Source organism: Leuresthes tenuis, unplaced genomic scaffold (genome assembly GCF_036924035.1).
Source record: "Leuresthes tenuis unplaced genomic scaffold, fLeuTen1.0.hap1 SCAF_10, whole genome shotgun sequence".
NCBI lineage: Eukaryota > Metazoa > Chordata > Actinopteri > Atheriniformes > Atherinopsidae > Leuresthes > Leuresthes tenuis.
Window position 1 is genome coordinate 6,238,836 of NW_027325364.1, and position 15,382 is coordinate 6,254,217.

General features: G+C 37.9%; 1 protein-coding gene across 1 annotated transcript; it reads right to left on the reverse strand.

Moving 5' to 3' along the window:
* Positions 1-381: 381 nt before the first annotated feature.
* ctsk (cathepsin K) lies at positions 382-12,698 on the reverse strand. The gene is made up of 8 exons (XM_072393716.1): positions 12,608-12,698; positions 11,066-11,189; positions 8,584-8,706; positions 6,818-6,967; positions 3,367-3,585; positions 1,722-1,887; positions 1,321-1,429; positions 382-1,126 (listed from the first exon to the last, which is right to left on the reverse strand). Exons 1-8 carry the CDS (start codon positions 12,610-12,612, stop codon positions 1,027-1,029), a joined length of 996 nt encoding a protein of 331 aa, XP_072249817.1. The 5' UTR covers positions 12,613-12,698; the 3' UTR covers positions 382-1,026.
* Between the last annotated feature and the right edge of the window lie 2,684 nt (positions 12,699-15,382).

A 15,382-nucleotide genomic window follows, 5' to 3' on the forward strand; every position in this document is an offset into this window, starting at 1 on the left:
TTATAAACAAGCTACATGATTGCTTAAGGAGCAAGACTTTTTAACCGTTACTGAATCCAAACAATTTTATGGTTCTCAAATTTGGAGTTATCCTTCCTCTAACTCATTTTAACACCTCCAAGAGAATACTGAGTCAGTTAAAGGGAAGGAATAGCTACTATCAAAAAATCAATAGGAATTAAACTCATCTTTACATTTTTGGTGCAGGCTATGTGCTGATTTTCCTTGGCCAAGCATTGAAAACTCCAAATGATTTATTCAACTTTAAAATCCTTTATTCAATATTATAGAAAACAGCAATTTACGGTTTAATTGTTAGTGCTGAACAGAACGAGAACAACAAAAAAACCATACGTGATTGAGACAAAAAAAACAAAAACAAACAAAAGCTTTTTAACATTTATAGGAAATGACTCTCAAACTACCAGAAAGAGGAGCTTGCATTGCCCAGCAATGTGTCCTCGTTTCACACAACATGTGATTAAAACTAGAGACTGAAACTATCACCGACTACATTACAAACACTGAAGTATTTCTTTCCATTGTGTAGATTTTGTGGTTTTAATTTATAATTTAATCCTGCTGAATTCCTGCTTAAGGTTACCAGAACCAACCAATAACAGTGGTCTGGAAATACAAGACACTGAAATGGAGCTGATGATCGTTGGGGTATGTTGCTTTTGAGAGAAAAGCAAAGACCTCAAGAATTAAAAGTGCTTCATATAGAACCAAGATAACCAAACATCCAAGTCAATAGTCACATATATTTTTGAGAACATTTAAATCCTAGACTCAACACTTTTACTCACTAGATGTTTTTTTCCAAAGGAAAAACGGCTTCAATCAAAATGTTTTATCATTGTTTAGCAATTTAAAAAAAAGTGCAAGTGATGTGATATTTTGTTGTCGTGGTTATCGACATGTTTTAATGAAATTTGAGGGTATCTGCAAGTGTAGTTGTTTGTGTGCAGTAGTCTAAGCGCAGCCTCTTAGTCATCCCTGATCTTCCTCTGAGCTCTCTTCTATTCACATGATGGGGTAGCTGGCCAGGTTTGCGATGCCACAGAGGTTGCCACGGTTACGTGCCATCAGGATATAACCCTTCTTGCCCCATTGTTCGCCCCAGCTGTCAGGAAGAGACAAAATATGGTGACAAAGATGAGAGATATCGCCAGGAGTCACACAGCATTTCAGTTTATCAGTTTGTCACAACCAAGTGCAAACTGTCAAACATCAAATCAACGGACACAATCAAACGAGTCATTTCATTCGGTGACCTTCAGAGCCACCTGATGCCATTATACAGGTGATGAGCCCCACCTGTTCTTCACGATCCAGTATTTCTTCCCCTTGGTGCTCACTCCATAGCCAACGACAAGCACAGCATGATTGATGTTGTCTTTGTCACAGTTGGGGTCGTAGTAAATACCTGGGCACATAACAGATGAATTACATTATCTATCTTATTTTTTTGGGAGCTCACTGTAGGATAAGAACAGCACAACTTTTGGTGTAAAATAGCAGAACAAAAGTTGAAAATGTGACCTTTTTATCATAAATTCAAACGATGCAATGCTGTAAACATGGAAGGATATTAAAGGCCTTTATGACTGTGTTTGGAATTTAAAGGCTTTCTTCTTTTTATTCAAATTACAACACTATCAAGTGACTGTAAAATGACATTAATCATAAAGATTACAGGATGAGTTTATGTCACTGACCTCGCTGGTAGGACTGGAAGCTGCTCTGCTCGGCGTCGATACCCACGGACACTGGACCCATTTTGTAGAGTGCGACAGCCAGTGCATGCTCATCGCCGATCGGTACCTCCTTAAAGCCCTTGCATTGGGCAGCCATGCCTGATGAATTGTAGCGGCATGCCTCGTCCTACAGATAGGACAAGTTCAGTCATTAAAAACTGAGGAAAGTACACCTATCCTTTCAATGTTTATATCCTGAGGATCTGGAATGTCTAGATGCTTTGTATAGGGGGAGCGTAAAACTAAAAAAGAAACAAAGAGCAGCAACTATAGGCTTGAGAAAGGGATAAATATACTGGGTTTTTGTTTTCTTACATTCTAGTAGTTTTAACTGAGGTTTGTAAACCAAGTTAACTTTTAATATCAACTAATAATTGATATCAAGAACTATATTCCACAAATCTATCATAAAAATGCTTGTTAGAGCTTTATGCACCACATCTTGTCATTTAAAAGTCACATGCCCTTAGCACATGACATGGCTGATCACACTGCGCTGGTATGCAAACAATGGGTGCAGCCTTTAATCATTACTGTGCAGAATGTACTTCCTTATAATTGACCAAACAGGAAACTTTGTTTTATGTGTGAGATGGTTCCCACCTCATCATTTCCAAAAAAAGCAAAACACATGCAGTTCATTAAATATTCTAAAATTGAGAAATGGGTAGTTTCTTGACCTTGTGACTGTCAGTAAGGAACTATAGACCTGTCTCAGTCTGTGTTTGCAGCAAAATGCTCATTTATGGAAGTTGTCATGACTTTTTTGTTTTCTTTTTTCTTTGGCCGTCAGTTCAACAACTAAATAGTGGTAAGCTGTGTCTAAAGTTAAGAAGATCCAGCTCCAGCAGTTTTGGTTTCTGAAGAGATTCAAGCAAAATAAGTTCAAGGTGTTTGTTAGTGAGCTCGAGAGGTGCTTATTTTGTGGGGTATGAACGGACTCTATGGGCCAAAACAGAACATCATTATTCAAACATAACATACAGACAAACTGTTTTTTCAAACCCTTGAATCTGATAGAAGTAAAATACTCATTATGCGTCATGGCACTGTAACATTAGAAACGTCTATGGACAAACACTTACCAAATTTAAATTATTGGAACAGTTGTCATATGACTTCTTTGTTTTTAAAGTTAATTGCACCTTTTCAAGCTGCTTAGCATCAATGTTTTAATTTGTTATTGAATTCATTTGGTTTCAGATGGGTTGCTATAATAAAGACATCTATAAATGTTATTATGACTCACAAACCATCTAACTTATTTCTAAGCCATTGTAATTAATTTAAATGTCTTGTATTTCTAATAAAACAGCTTTTGCATTAATGTTTATGACAATCATCCTGGTGATACTAAAGTAATATAGTTATTTATAGTTGTGGCTTTTGGCCACAGAACAAGACGTAGCCTGCAACAGTATGTTCCTGTAATGTGAAACACAGTACAGGAAAGAAAAGAACCTTTGAAATACTTTAAAATTAACCTTAAGAATTCACTTACAGAACATGTGCTGTACTACAATACTACCCATAAAAGTCTGGACTGTGAAGACACTTCTGAGTTATTAAAAACTGCTGAAGCTTATCAAACGTGTGAGTTTCTCACCTCTCCTACGTATGGGTAGGCTGCCTCGGAGTCAATACCACCATTTTCTCGCACATACTTGAAGGCATTGGTCATGTATCCGCCTCCACAGCCATCATTCTCTGTGACGCAGTCCACCAAGTTTTGTGGACTGAGGTCAATGAGCTGCCCTGTCTTCTTTGCCCACTGGCCCTCAAGGGCCCCAACAGAGCTGAAAGCCCAGCAGGAGCCACAGGAACCCTGTAAGGAGTGAATGAAAGACAGGAGAGTGAGGAATGCTGATCGATGCCGTGTTGTAGCTGATAACAGCAAGAGGAAATTCTGAAAAAAAACCTGAACATTAGTTCTGATTAGAGATGATGAGAAATGTGGGGTAAATCCATTTATTGAGCCACACTGTAATGCTCTTATGACTCCAAGTTCCAAGTTTCCAAGTTCAAGGAATTTCCGCTCATGTTACAATAATGGGAAAATTATATTTACAATCTTGAATGAAAAGAGTCTTTAAAATAATAATAACAAACAATCATTGCATTCTCCCATCTGCACACTAGGGGGCAGACTTTGACAACTTTAACAAATGAAGACATTTTGTTAGCTGGATGAAAGGCAGTAACCCCTGAGAATTTGGGTTGTATATGTATTAACTGTTGGGCTCTTCATGTTGCACAGCCTTAGTGAATGAGTCATCATGTCACACAGTAAATCTTGTTAACAATGAGTGTAACAGCTGCTTCTCGATGTGTCCGCACCCATAGCCTAGTTGATTATGTGCATATAGGAGTAATTTGCCCCCTAACTGCATTATCTGAAGGTGTTAGTCTGAATTTGTAAGCTTCAGTTAAAAAAGACAATAACATTTAAATGTTATAATTTGTCACATCTCGTTTTAAAACCAGTTGAATTATTTATCTATTGTCTTTCTGTCCAGCATGTTACATTTTTTATAGTCTGATAATTCTCTTCACTCAACATTTCATGGGGTAAGAAAGGTTCTGGCTGGGGGTTCCTGGGTGAGTTTCCTTTTCTTAACACAACTTAAATAATTGATCATATACTCCAAATCATAGACTGGAATCCTCTGGAGCAACCTAACCCATTAAACCCATTTAATCTTCACAGATCACCTTTGCATTTGTCATACTTAACAGGTGCTTTGTGTGTTCCCTGTCACGATCATGCTTGGCTGTTGTTATTTTTGGTTTCTGAGTCTCAGGCTGAGCAGGTTTCCTGGAAGCCTCGGGCTGAGTCTGGATTGCTCCTGCCATCACACCTGCTCATCTGCTTTCATCAAGACACACTTCTAGGAGCTGCAGGAGCAACCACTCTTCACCAGATTGTCTCACATTCATCGTGGTAATTAGGCCGACTCCAGTGGTTGACTTGAGAGTTATTTCTTGCTAAAGTCTTACATTTACCTGTCTCTCCTAGTGCTTGTCTCCCTCATCCACTCTCTGTGTTCTGGTTTCCCCATTGGACTTCCCCTTCCACCTTTTCTCACCTACCTGCCTGCTCGCCCCGCCGCTGACTCAGAACCAAGCAACACAGCTTGCACCCTCCCCTTCATCTTGGATTCCCTCTGGACTACAAGTAAGGACAAGCCAACTAATTTGTATCATTCCCCTATCCTGGAAACACTTCCTAATCTTCTCCTTCCACCTGCAGAGTTCCTGCACAACCTGGATTCAGCCTTTGACTCTCCACTTATTTTGTGTCCTAATAGATTCTTTTACCTTGACTCACAATCTGCTCTTAAGTAAGTATTTTCAGGCGGCTGGTTACCCAGCCGTGACATTCCCAGCAGATATTATTTGTAGAACAGTCATGATTTCCCACAAAAATGAACCCAGGGTGTAACAGCCACAGCTGTACGGGGAGCCAAAGAGCAAAAAATAAAAATAAAGAATAGCAAAATTCTCCAGTGCTGCATTGATTTCACTTTTGATTTCAGATTTAAGTATTCAAAATTGCTATAGCTGGCATAACTTTTCAACATGTTGCAAAACTCCTTTTGTCTGGTAGACTTTCTGTGAAAGAGAAGTATTTGTATATATTCTTTGTTTGTACCTGTTTTACATTTCGCAATAGGGCTATAAGGGTAGTTGGGTAATGCTCTGCAGTTTAAGGCTATGTTCAGTCTGCATGTCAAATGTGACCCAAATCCTTTTTTTTTTCTATGTTCATATTTAACTCGGATCGGATTTTTTTTTTTCTTGACTGTGCGAATAGCACAAGTCACCGGGAATTTGATCAGCACGTGGTCACAAATCGGATACAGATTAGATTTTTTGCAATGCAGCCTCAGTCTGAACGGTCAAAGCGGACTCCTATGTCACTCTCAATCAAGGTTTATCACAATTCACCACATATCTGCGTCTGTCTTTTCTAAACATGATGGATGAGAGCTCAAACATTAGCCAGCAATTCAAACCATTTCTTCCTGGACTGTTATGGGGAATGTGAAATCACAGGTCAATGAAGTGAACAAGTTTGGAACTCTGACAAGTACCCAGCTTTGGGAATACATGATGAAATGACATATGACTCTAGGAACATATTCTGGCATTTAGAACCTCCCTGTTTTGGGCTTAGCTTAATCGGAGGGTATTAGACTGCAGACAGACTGGTAACAGTAAAGGCAGAGGAATTTCAGGGCTTTTTAACAACAGATAATTCAGTAATCCTGGACATGTTACTTAAAATATTGAACTGTTTGCTGTGAATGTTCTGTCATGTTCCCTACCGAGAGTGTTCACCAATGTCACTTGCCCATGCTGTTTTTATCATCATCAGCTCAGGTGTTGCCAAGCAACAGAGACATAACCCCATTGCACTCATGGGGATTTCTGGAGATTTCAACCGTGCCTCTCGCTCTACTTTACTTTCAACTTCCCAACAGTTTGGGAATTGATTTCTATTTCTTTTTACTTTGTTATTCTAGTCATTAAGTTATTTGTTCTCAATAATGTCTACTGCAATGACATCATTTCCTTCTGGGTACATATTAAGTATCATTCAACAAAGGGATAAAGGACAGATAGCCTATAAGGATGGGGTTGGAGTGATCTTGTTATGAGGGCTAGAATGTGGGAGCATAGGCAGCTATGCTGAGAGGTGTAGCTGTGGTCTGAACAGTGAAAGAATGTGATGACTAGGGAGGACTCCCCTTTGAATGAATTGTCAGCAGAACTTATAAGACTGATCTTCAGCATAAGATCACAGTCCATGCTCAATAAATATCTTGTATTGATCACATTATTTTCACTGACCTGAACCGGTGAGCCAGGTGTACGAGGGCTCGCACAGTGATTACAGGAGTGTGGCCTTGCAACCAAACCTTAGTTAACTGGTTAACCTCATATGTTGTTTTTTTGGCCATTTTGTGGCAAACCCTCCAATATTAAACAAATGTCAACAAAATATATTTATAATTACAAATATGATTTATTGTATAAATCCTTTTTCCTCTGACCTGATTCTTTACTGGGGTCACCATGCCTTTCTTGCGGTAATCAAGAGTTCTGGGAAGCCTGAACCCCTTGCCACTCAGGGCATGGTTGAAGTTGCGCATGAGGTTGTCTGGCACAATCAAGCCTCCCCTTCTGGTCCATTCCTCTTTCGTCTGCAGGACAGGAAATAAGGTTAATATTGTTTGCCGTGTTTCAGGTCTTAAAGGTTTTGCAGATGATTTTGATTCACATAATTAAAGAATACAACTGCAGACCAAGTTTATACGTAAAACATGTTTAAGGAACAAAATGAAGGGCAGCTGTGAACTGAATGGAGAGAAATTCAAACCATTTCAATTACTTTTTAAAAAAGATCTATCAAAACATTGTTTTCAGCATAGTTCAGTCTAAAAGCATAAAGAACATTAAAGAAAGGCCAGCAGACTGTCTGCTGTTTCCAAACAAAAAGAAAATGAAAAGGCATCTTTCAAAGACAACCAGTTTTTTCCGACATAAACACAAAATTGGCCAACAATTTAGAATTTAGATGTGTGCATGTGTTCTGTCTCTAATAAATAAGTCGACGCTCTGCAATGCTGCACTTTATGAAGCCTGCTCTCCAACAGTTTTTATTCACAGCTGGCATCTTCACACAGCTTACATTTGGCATCTTAATGCTGTTATGACCTGGCTCATTGGGCTGCAACATAAAGTGGAGACTGAACATAAGAAGTTAAGAAATCCTTTCATATATAGTTAAAATTCAGCCAGCATTAAGATTGGTGACACCAGGCCACATCAGGTATGCTTTATGCACTCGTTTGCAGGTGCAGCTAATGAAAGCAATTAGAACAATTAAGTCCATGCACCACCCAAAGACTTTTGCACTGCCACTGCAAGGCCAGTGAGGATGCAGAGTGGTGTAACAATGCAAAAACAACCATCAGTCATACTCTATGATTATGGCTAATTTAAAGACAAAACACATACCCTAACTGTGCTGCAATGTGGATGAGATAGGGAAAAATTACAGCAGCTAAAATGTAGAATTACAATGGAAATCATGGATCTCTGACATTTTGGAGCGAGATTTCACTGAGTTATGTTGAAAATTAGCCTCTCACCCAATGACAGCTGGGATAGGCTCCAGCCTGTTGTGTTTCATGATACGTTTCTGAGTAAAATATCATGGTCAAATGGATCCTTGTTTGAAAAAAAAAACTACAGTCTCAAAGGCTGATAGGCTATGCTGAGATCTGAGGACATGATATTTATATCTGCATTGTGATAATCATATTGCCAAAAAGGTGTATATGCTATAGGTGAGATATTAGACTTCGTGTGCAACATCAGCCTATAATTGCTTGTGGGTTTATGAGACGGTCCTCTCCAAAACAGGCCCATGTTACTTTTGTTCTTGCAGGCAGGTAAGGTTAATGATTTTGTTCAAAGAATATGTGACGTCCAGTTTTGATGATGAGCAGTATTAAAGGATACGAAACAATTAGTTATGACTGTTTTAAGTGAAGGACTTGTTTTCTCTGGGAGCAGAAATGCATAAAATAGTGCGCAACACAGATCATGTTAAAGGGGAAGAAGAAAAAAACATGAAAGAAAAAAAGCTGAGACACTCATGAAATAAAAACATAAAAGAAAACAGTTGACATCATGAATGTCGGCTGTATATCCTGGGATGTTAGTAGTGTGATATCACTTTATTCTGGTATTACAAAGAATGAGATATACGATGAAATGTGGTATTGAGTATGCGGGGTGGCCTCAGACTCACCAAGGCAGAAAACATGTTCAACCCCTGGATGTAGGTATGTTTGCCCTGTGCTGCTTCCCGGTTGTGAGCGTCAATCCTGAGCTTTGTCTCCTCCCAGATGGCCCTGCGCTTCACCTCTTCATCCTGACGAAAACAAAGAGAGAATTCAGGTCTTGATTTCAGTTTTAAAACAAAAACTGGACTCGTCTTTTACAGTTTGAGAAGGAATCCACGTTTTTTGTAATGTTTGAAAGTGTTCTTCATTCTTGCTTTATACCTTAATAAATTTATTGACAAACTTCGACAAAGGAAAATCAGCCCATCTGAACTTAGATTATATTGAAAATTTGCTGCTCACAGTTGGCCTTTAATAATAAAGTTCTCTTGAAATTATCTCTCAACAACTGAACTATACTTCACAGCATACCTGCTCATTGTTTAATGAACAAAATCAACAGAAATTCAGTTAATCTTGACTTATAATAATGAAGGAAAATGTTATTTAGACAAAAATTTATGTAAAAAATCTGTTAAATTTAAGATATTAAACTGAACGAGCAAAGACATTTTCCTTGATTGAATTGTAACTTCTATTTGACATGAAAAGCTTTCAACTGCAGGCACTGAAGCCATTTTGTACTTAGTGACATATCAGGCTGCTTCATATGTGCTATTGGGAAATTAGACCAACGTGCAGTTAGCATTCTTTTAATTTTCATTATGCGTGGAAATGTCCGTGGCTTCTTCTGTGTGAAAAACAAAGCTAATTTCCATTAACGTCTCTTCATAACTCACCTGACATTTTATTTCTCCTGCCACAAATCGGCTTCATAAGAAGCCTAACATAAGAAAAAAGAATCAATGACCTTCATTCTTTATAGGCTGTGTAAAAGGGAAAGTTCCGTTTTTTTAAACCTGGATCTTATTTCTAGCTGAAAGTATGTTCATTTATTCATTGATAACATTTTGGTGTCACTCGGAGTCGTTCGGATGCTATTTAGATCATTTGAGAGCCGCGTCCACGTACATTATAACGGGAGTGAACGGTGCAAAGCCAATACAGCCTCTAAATAAGAGTTTCGTGCCTAATGGCTATTTGAAACAAATATGGGCAAATAGGTCAAATTTCTAATATAATTAGAAAATTAGAAAAATTAGAAAAAAAACTTTTATTGCTCCATTTTATTAATCAGGTCAGTTTAACCAGTCTACATTCACACAACTATCATCCCTTGTACAGCTTATACAGGTGAATATTAAAATGTATCCACGATTCACCACTTTCAGCTTTTGTTCAGTTTCCACATTTAGTTTTGAGTCTAAATATGATAAAAAGATGCAGCCAAAGACCTTGGGTGGCTAACTGGAAAAAAATCCATGCTCTACTGAGGTTTTCAACAACCATTAGCATAACTGTCATAATATTGACATCCATTTCAGCAATGGAAACTGCAAAGGTAGCTAGATGACTGTTATTATAATCTGAGGATAGTTTGAGGAATGCTAATTTAAATCTGCACGAGAGAAAGAAGTACGCAATATGCTTACTAAACAAGAATATGAATATATGTTTTACTACATCATGAAAACACACACCCATTATAATTCATACATGCATTTACAAAAAGCAGCAAATAAAGTAACAAAAACCCACAGGCTTATATTCTCTGTAAGAATTGAGGCATATCGACCTGCACACATGCATTTGTGAGTAGAAGTGGAAATTTTAGCATCAGGGGAATAATGAGTCATGTGTGAAGGGAGTTTCCCTTGTTGGGAATTTCTGACACCTGCTCAAGTGATACACCATCAGAGCAAAACATGACCTGAATTAGCAACTAGACAAATGGCAAATGGAATGATGATACTTTTCCATCACTATTCTAATCATTCAGCCAATGACTGAAAAATGAAATATGTGCTACATTAGGTCCCAAAAAATAAAAACTAACTGAGTAAAAAGTAAACTAAGTGACAATGTCGGATCTACAGGCTTTGGAAGTTAACTTTTATGTATTACTTGGAAGAGATGACAGACATGAAATATTGTGTTTGTCCTGCTTTAATTTTGCCTCCATCTGTTTCAGTTCCACTGCCGGCCAAAACATAAAAGTAGAGCAACCAGTGCTGTCTTCACATTTCTTGTTTTTCCATATGACATTGTTTCCCTCAGAGTTACTAGTACAGTTTTTGTAAGTGTGATTAAACAGCACTTGTTATGACATACGTAGTTAATGAAGAAAGACTGCACTGTGAGTAAGCAGGTTTTACCTGCACTGCTGTGTTGATACTTCAAATACATGCATACACAGCACTTGCTTGTGAAGGAACTTCTATTCTATTCTAAATGTTCCAAATGTCACTATTCATAATTTTTTACGATTTTAGTTTGATTTGTAGGGAATAAAACACCTCAACTAGACCAGAATAAACAGAACCAGACTGATAGTTTCAGAGGTCAGTACAGTGCCAGCTAATACTGGACATGCTCATACTTACTCACCAGGCTTTTGTACTGTTTTTCAAACTTGATCTTCCATTGTTCCCACTGCTCATCCAGAGAGGGTTCATCCTTGGTCCCCACAGCTGAGGCAACGAGCAACAGCAAGCACACACACAACAACGTCCTAAAAAAACAAAACTAAAAACATTACTTTTATGCAACAAACTCTGACTGAAATGCATATCCATAGTTGTATTAATATCAATTACATGCATTGTTAACAAGTTTAATAAAGTATGAATAAGAAATGTAACAATCCAACTGCTGTACTTTATCACCTTATCTAATTTACTAAAACCTTTCCCCCCATCTTTGTTTCCCCCCCATGGGGTTTATCATCACATCATTATCTGGATCTTAGACATGTACAGCAGAGGACTAAGGCGCTGTATTTAAAAAGAAAATATCTATTTTAGAGGGATAACCTGCATAACGTCCAGTGACTCATCACACATATCTTCTGGTCTGAGGCCTGTTTCCTCTTAGCAAGAAATCAAACTGTTGAAAAAATGGAGAACTCCTTTTTTTGCTTTTTAAATTTTTTTTTTTTTACAGTTTTTGAAGATAATGGACATTGTCTCTCAGTGGTTGCATACCAAACACATGACTACGACGTACCAGTAGAAGGATAAAACTCAAACAAAATGTTTCAGTGAAGTTTTCTTTCTTATCTTCCCCAGTACACACTTAGTCAAACTCACAGAGCCACAAACTTCTGTTCTTTGCTTTGCAGCTCTCTACTTTCCTGCCATCTGCAACTCATAAAGACTCCACTGGTGTCTTATTACAATGTGCTTCCAATATGCATTTTTGCCTAGTTTGCAGGAAAGGCCACTGACTTTAGTTTCTACTTTTGGTTGAGTAAACTTATAATCTGTGTGCTAAAGTGGTGCTGCTTTACATGTTTTGCTTCCTACGCACATCGATCACACCCGACATTACTTCACCTTTGGGTGAATTAACAGAAAGCTTTGTTTGAAACTGCAAAGTCTCAAGTAACTTACAGTATGTGTGTGTGCTGCCCTGTAGATGTACGAGTCATAAGAATTCTCCTGATGAAAGAGTCTTTATGTTTTAGAAACAAACTCATATTCTACATAGTTTATAATTATATTATATATCATTTATTTTAGTGTGTTTCCACTTGCATGTTGTATTTATCAGCAGAACTCAAAATGTCTGGAGCTCTCATTTCCAGAAAACACACATTATGCATCTGGGTCAAAATCACTTTCTAATCCTAAGCTTATTAAGTCTAATTGCTTTCTTAGCTGGGAAATATACTTATGAGTTTATCTTAACCAAAACTCAAAGGGTGGAAATCTTTAAAGTCAAGCCCACAGTCTTCACTGGGAAATCAGCGCCTGCAATGAAATGTCTCTTTAATCATTTCTAGTTCGGTTCAGTAACCCTTGCTGTTCAGCCTTTAGAACAAAAATAACATTTCACACTGATTGAATCTTACTCTAAAACAAGCCTTGCTGATGACAAAGAGCTGGCATGAGTGGAATAAACCAGAAAATCAGCAGCAAACAAGCTTACCTCATGACCAAAAGGTTTGGTGAAGTTCTTAGAGTCTGACTCTGTGTTCCTCTGCTGCTGTAGTTTGTCAGTGTGTGAGTTTATATTGGCTGCATTTTAAGGAAGTTTAATGGGAACTCCAGGTTTGGGGAGGAGTTTTTTCAGGCAGGGCAAAAACTTGACTCAAACAGCACAGATGATGTTTGGTGTCCGGTTACAGAGGCATGTCTAAAAGCACATTTATGTGGGTGAACTGCTGCCGCTGTTCCTTGAAAAATATTTTGGACTATAACAAAATGATTGGAAGAATAGACTTTGTTCCTATTCTGATCTTAAAAATTAATTGTAGTCTTTATCAGACTCGAACCTCTTAACTAGAAGTAAAAATAAAAGCAAACCAATGCAGGAAACAGCCTGTACCTTCATAGTAAACCTGAAGTATGGTTTGGGTTCATGTCATGTTATTCAAACTGATGCCGTTAATTCTCTGCAGTTGTGAGATTTCAGAACAGTTTGAATAAAAAATATTTTCATTAACTTATTGCTGTTTTTACTCTTTGATTGAACATTTACACCTATTTTCTAACTCTGACCCGATGGTAATGATTTGAAGAAAGAAAGTTCCAAAATGTCTCTTATACATGGAAGTCAATGATAACCAGTTTGATCTTACAGTGGTGGAGCTGCTCTATGTTGAATTCAAGAATATTTGAAGTTACTGAAAATAGTCTGGGGTTTTAGAGATTAAGTGGTATGGAATCTGCTTGAGCCTATAGAGTGAGTTTTTAAAGTTGGATCCATAAAGAGTACTCCAACTGAATCAGTCATGTTTGTTCGTACCCCTCATACAGCTCAATGGTGTCCTGTAAAGTACCACACCAACAAGCAGCAGAAAAGAGATATGACTCATATGAGGGATTCTACATCTGAGCAGACAACATTCTCAAATATTTTGTATAAGATGCAAAAAACTCCTCATAAGGAGGAAGGTGGGTCATTTGCACGAACAAACCCCACAAGGTTAGTCTCTAATAAAAGCGACTCAGTTGGACCTAGAATGTACCAACAACCTGTCCTTTACTAAAATAATCTGCAAGTGTGGCGGTTTAAGGTTTTGTTATGTGTTATGAGTTCTGAATCTCTTTTATTTCTGTATTTATTAGCTTTATCCACTGACTTGTTTTCAAAGTAGTTCTCCTTTTTGCACTTCTGTTAGCTTTGTTTGCTGTTTTCTTCCTCCTCATATGACGTCTACTTTGATCTGTTCCTGTCATGGACACCTGATTCTCAGTATTCACCCAGCATACTCCCTGGCCTTTGGATTGTGAAAACAAGCAAGTTACTGTTGCCTTGTCTGATATCTTGGTTATCAAGTCAAAATATTAAAAGCAGCATTCAAACTGCTGCAACATACCTTCAACATTCATAGAGTATCAATAATGCACATCTCTTTACTGAGACTTCACCATTCACAAATAGATGTTACTGAAATACAGGAGCTTCTTAACTGCTAGAATAGAAAGGCTGAAGTACATCCAAAACAGGCCACTGGAAATGCAGATATTCCTCTAATTGTTGAGTACAGACAAGCCTTGAGTGGGACCTATCTTGGCTTAGACCATGGATGGTGATGTGGATTTTCTCCTAAACATGGTTTTGACTTTGATAATTCACGGTTAGCATCAAACATAATGCTCATTTTTGAAGAAGAATTTAGAGGAACTTTTTGCATTGTACTCCATGAACTGTCAACGGACTTGATATATCACTTGAATCATCACGAAAATTAACCTTATTTGTAATACATGCTGTTTTTGTCTGGTGGTTATGAACTTCCTCCTCATGCCAGTCATGTGTGTATATACGAACAAGTCGTATGACTCCTATAGTCATACAGAAGTCTAGAGCATGTAGTCACTATTCTAAATATAAGAGCTTCCTGTGTGCCTCATATGTCCACTGTCAGACATGTCAGACATGTAATGATGTCTCCATGGACAGTTACATCAGTTTAAATGGAGAGGCTTCAAAAACGCAACAGCGATACAACCACACAGATACTACCATTCCCTAGTAGTTAACAGCTCATGCATTTATGTAGATTAAATGTCTCTCTTGATTTGGCAGTGTATTATCATATCATCATTCTTGATATCGGAAATATTTTTGGTGTGAACTGCACATTTGGGTAAATTTTTATACACACCAATACTTGTGTTCTGCTAGCAGTGTCCACCACCAGGGGAAAAATGGAGGCCCTTCCTTCAACTTATGATTGATGTGTCAGTTTTTCTGTCTGTTGCTTGTTCTTCTTGTCCGTACTGACAACTTGTGTCATTCCAATGTGATGTTAAGAATTAGGTTGCCAGTGCAAGTCCTTGCTTTGTTTGCTCTAAATGTTTTCCCAGTACAATATGAGGCTATAGGTTAATACTTGCAGGTCTTGTCCCACACTACAGCTAACTACATCACAGAGAGGAGACACAGGGGAAACCATAAGAGGAAAATATACCAACATGATCTGCATAAAGGAAAAAGTCGTATTTGACAAAAGATCACAACCATGTATCCTGTCTTGCAGACAACAAATTTGAACAGTTTACTAAGAAAAGGTTGTGGGTGAAAAACTATGTAAACCTAAATCTATTCTGTCTGCAGTGCTGTCTGATTGCTGATAATGGACTCTTCTTGACATGGACATTATGTATCAGCCAGTGCACCTCTGAAGATAACATTTGGAATCCTGTCATTTTCAAATTCTGTGTGCTTGATGTACAAAATGGGTCAGGGAAACAT

Coding starts and splice junctions, on each gene's coding strand:
- ctsk (XM_072393716.1), bottom strand. Junction 1,430..1,721: donor CTTCCAGTCCTACCAGCGAG/GTCAGTGACATA, acceptor TTATGTGCCCAG/GTATTTACTACGACCCCAAC. Junction 1,127..1,320: donor TACTGGATCGTGAAGAACAG/GTGGGGCTCATC, acceptor TCTTCCTGACAG/CTGGGGCGAACAATGGGGCA.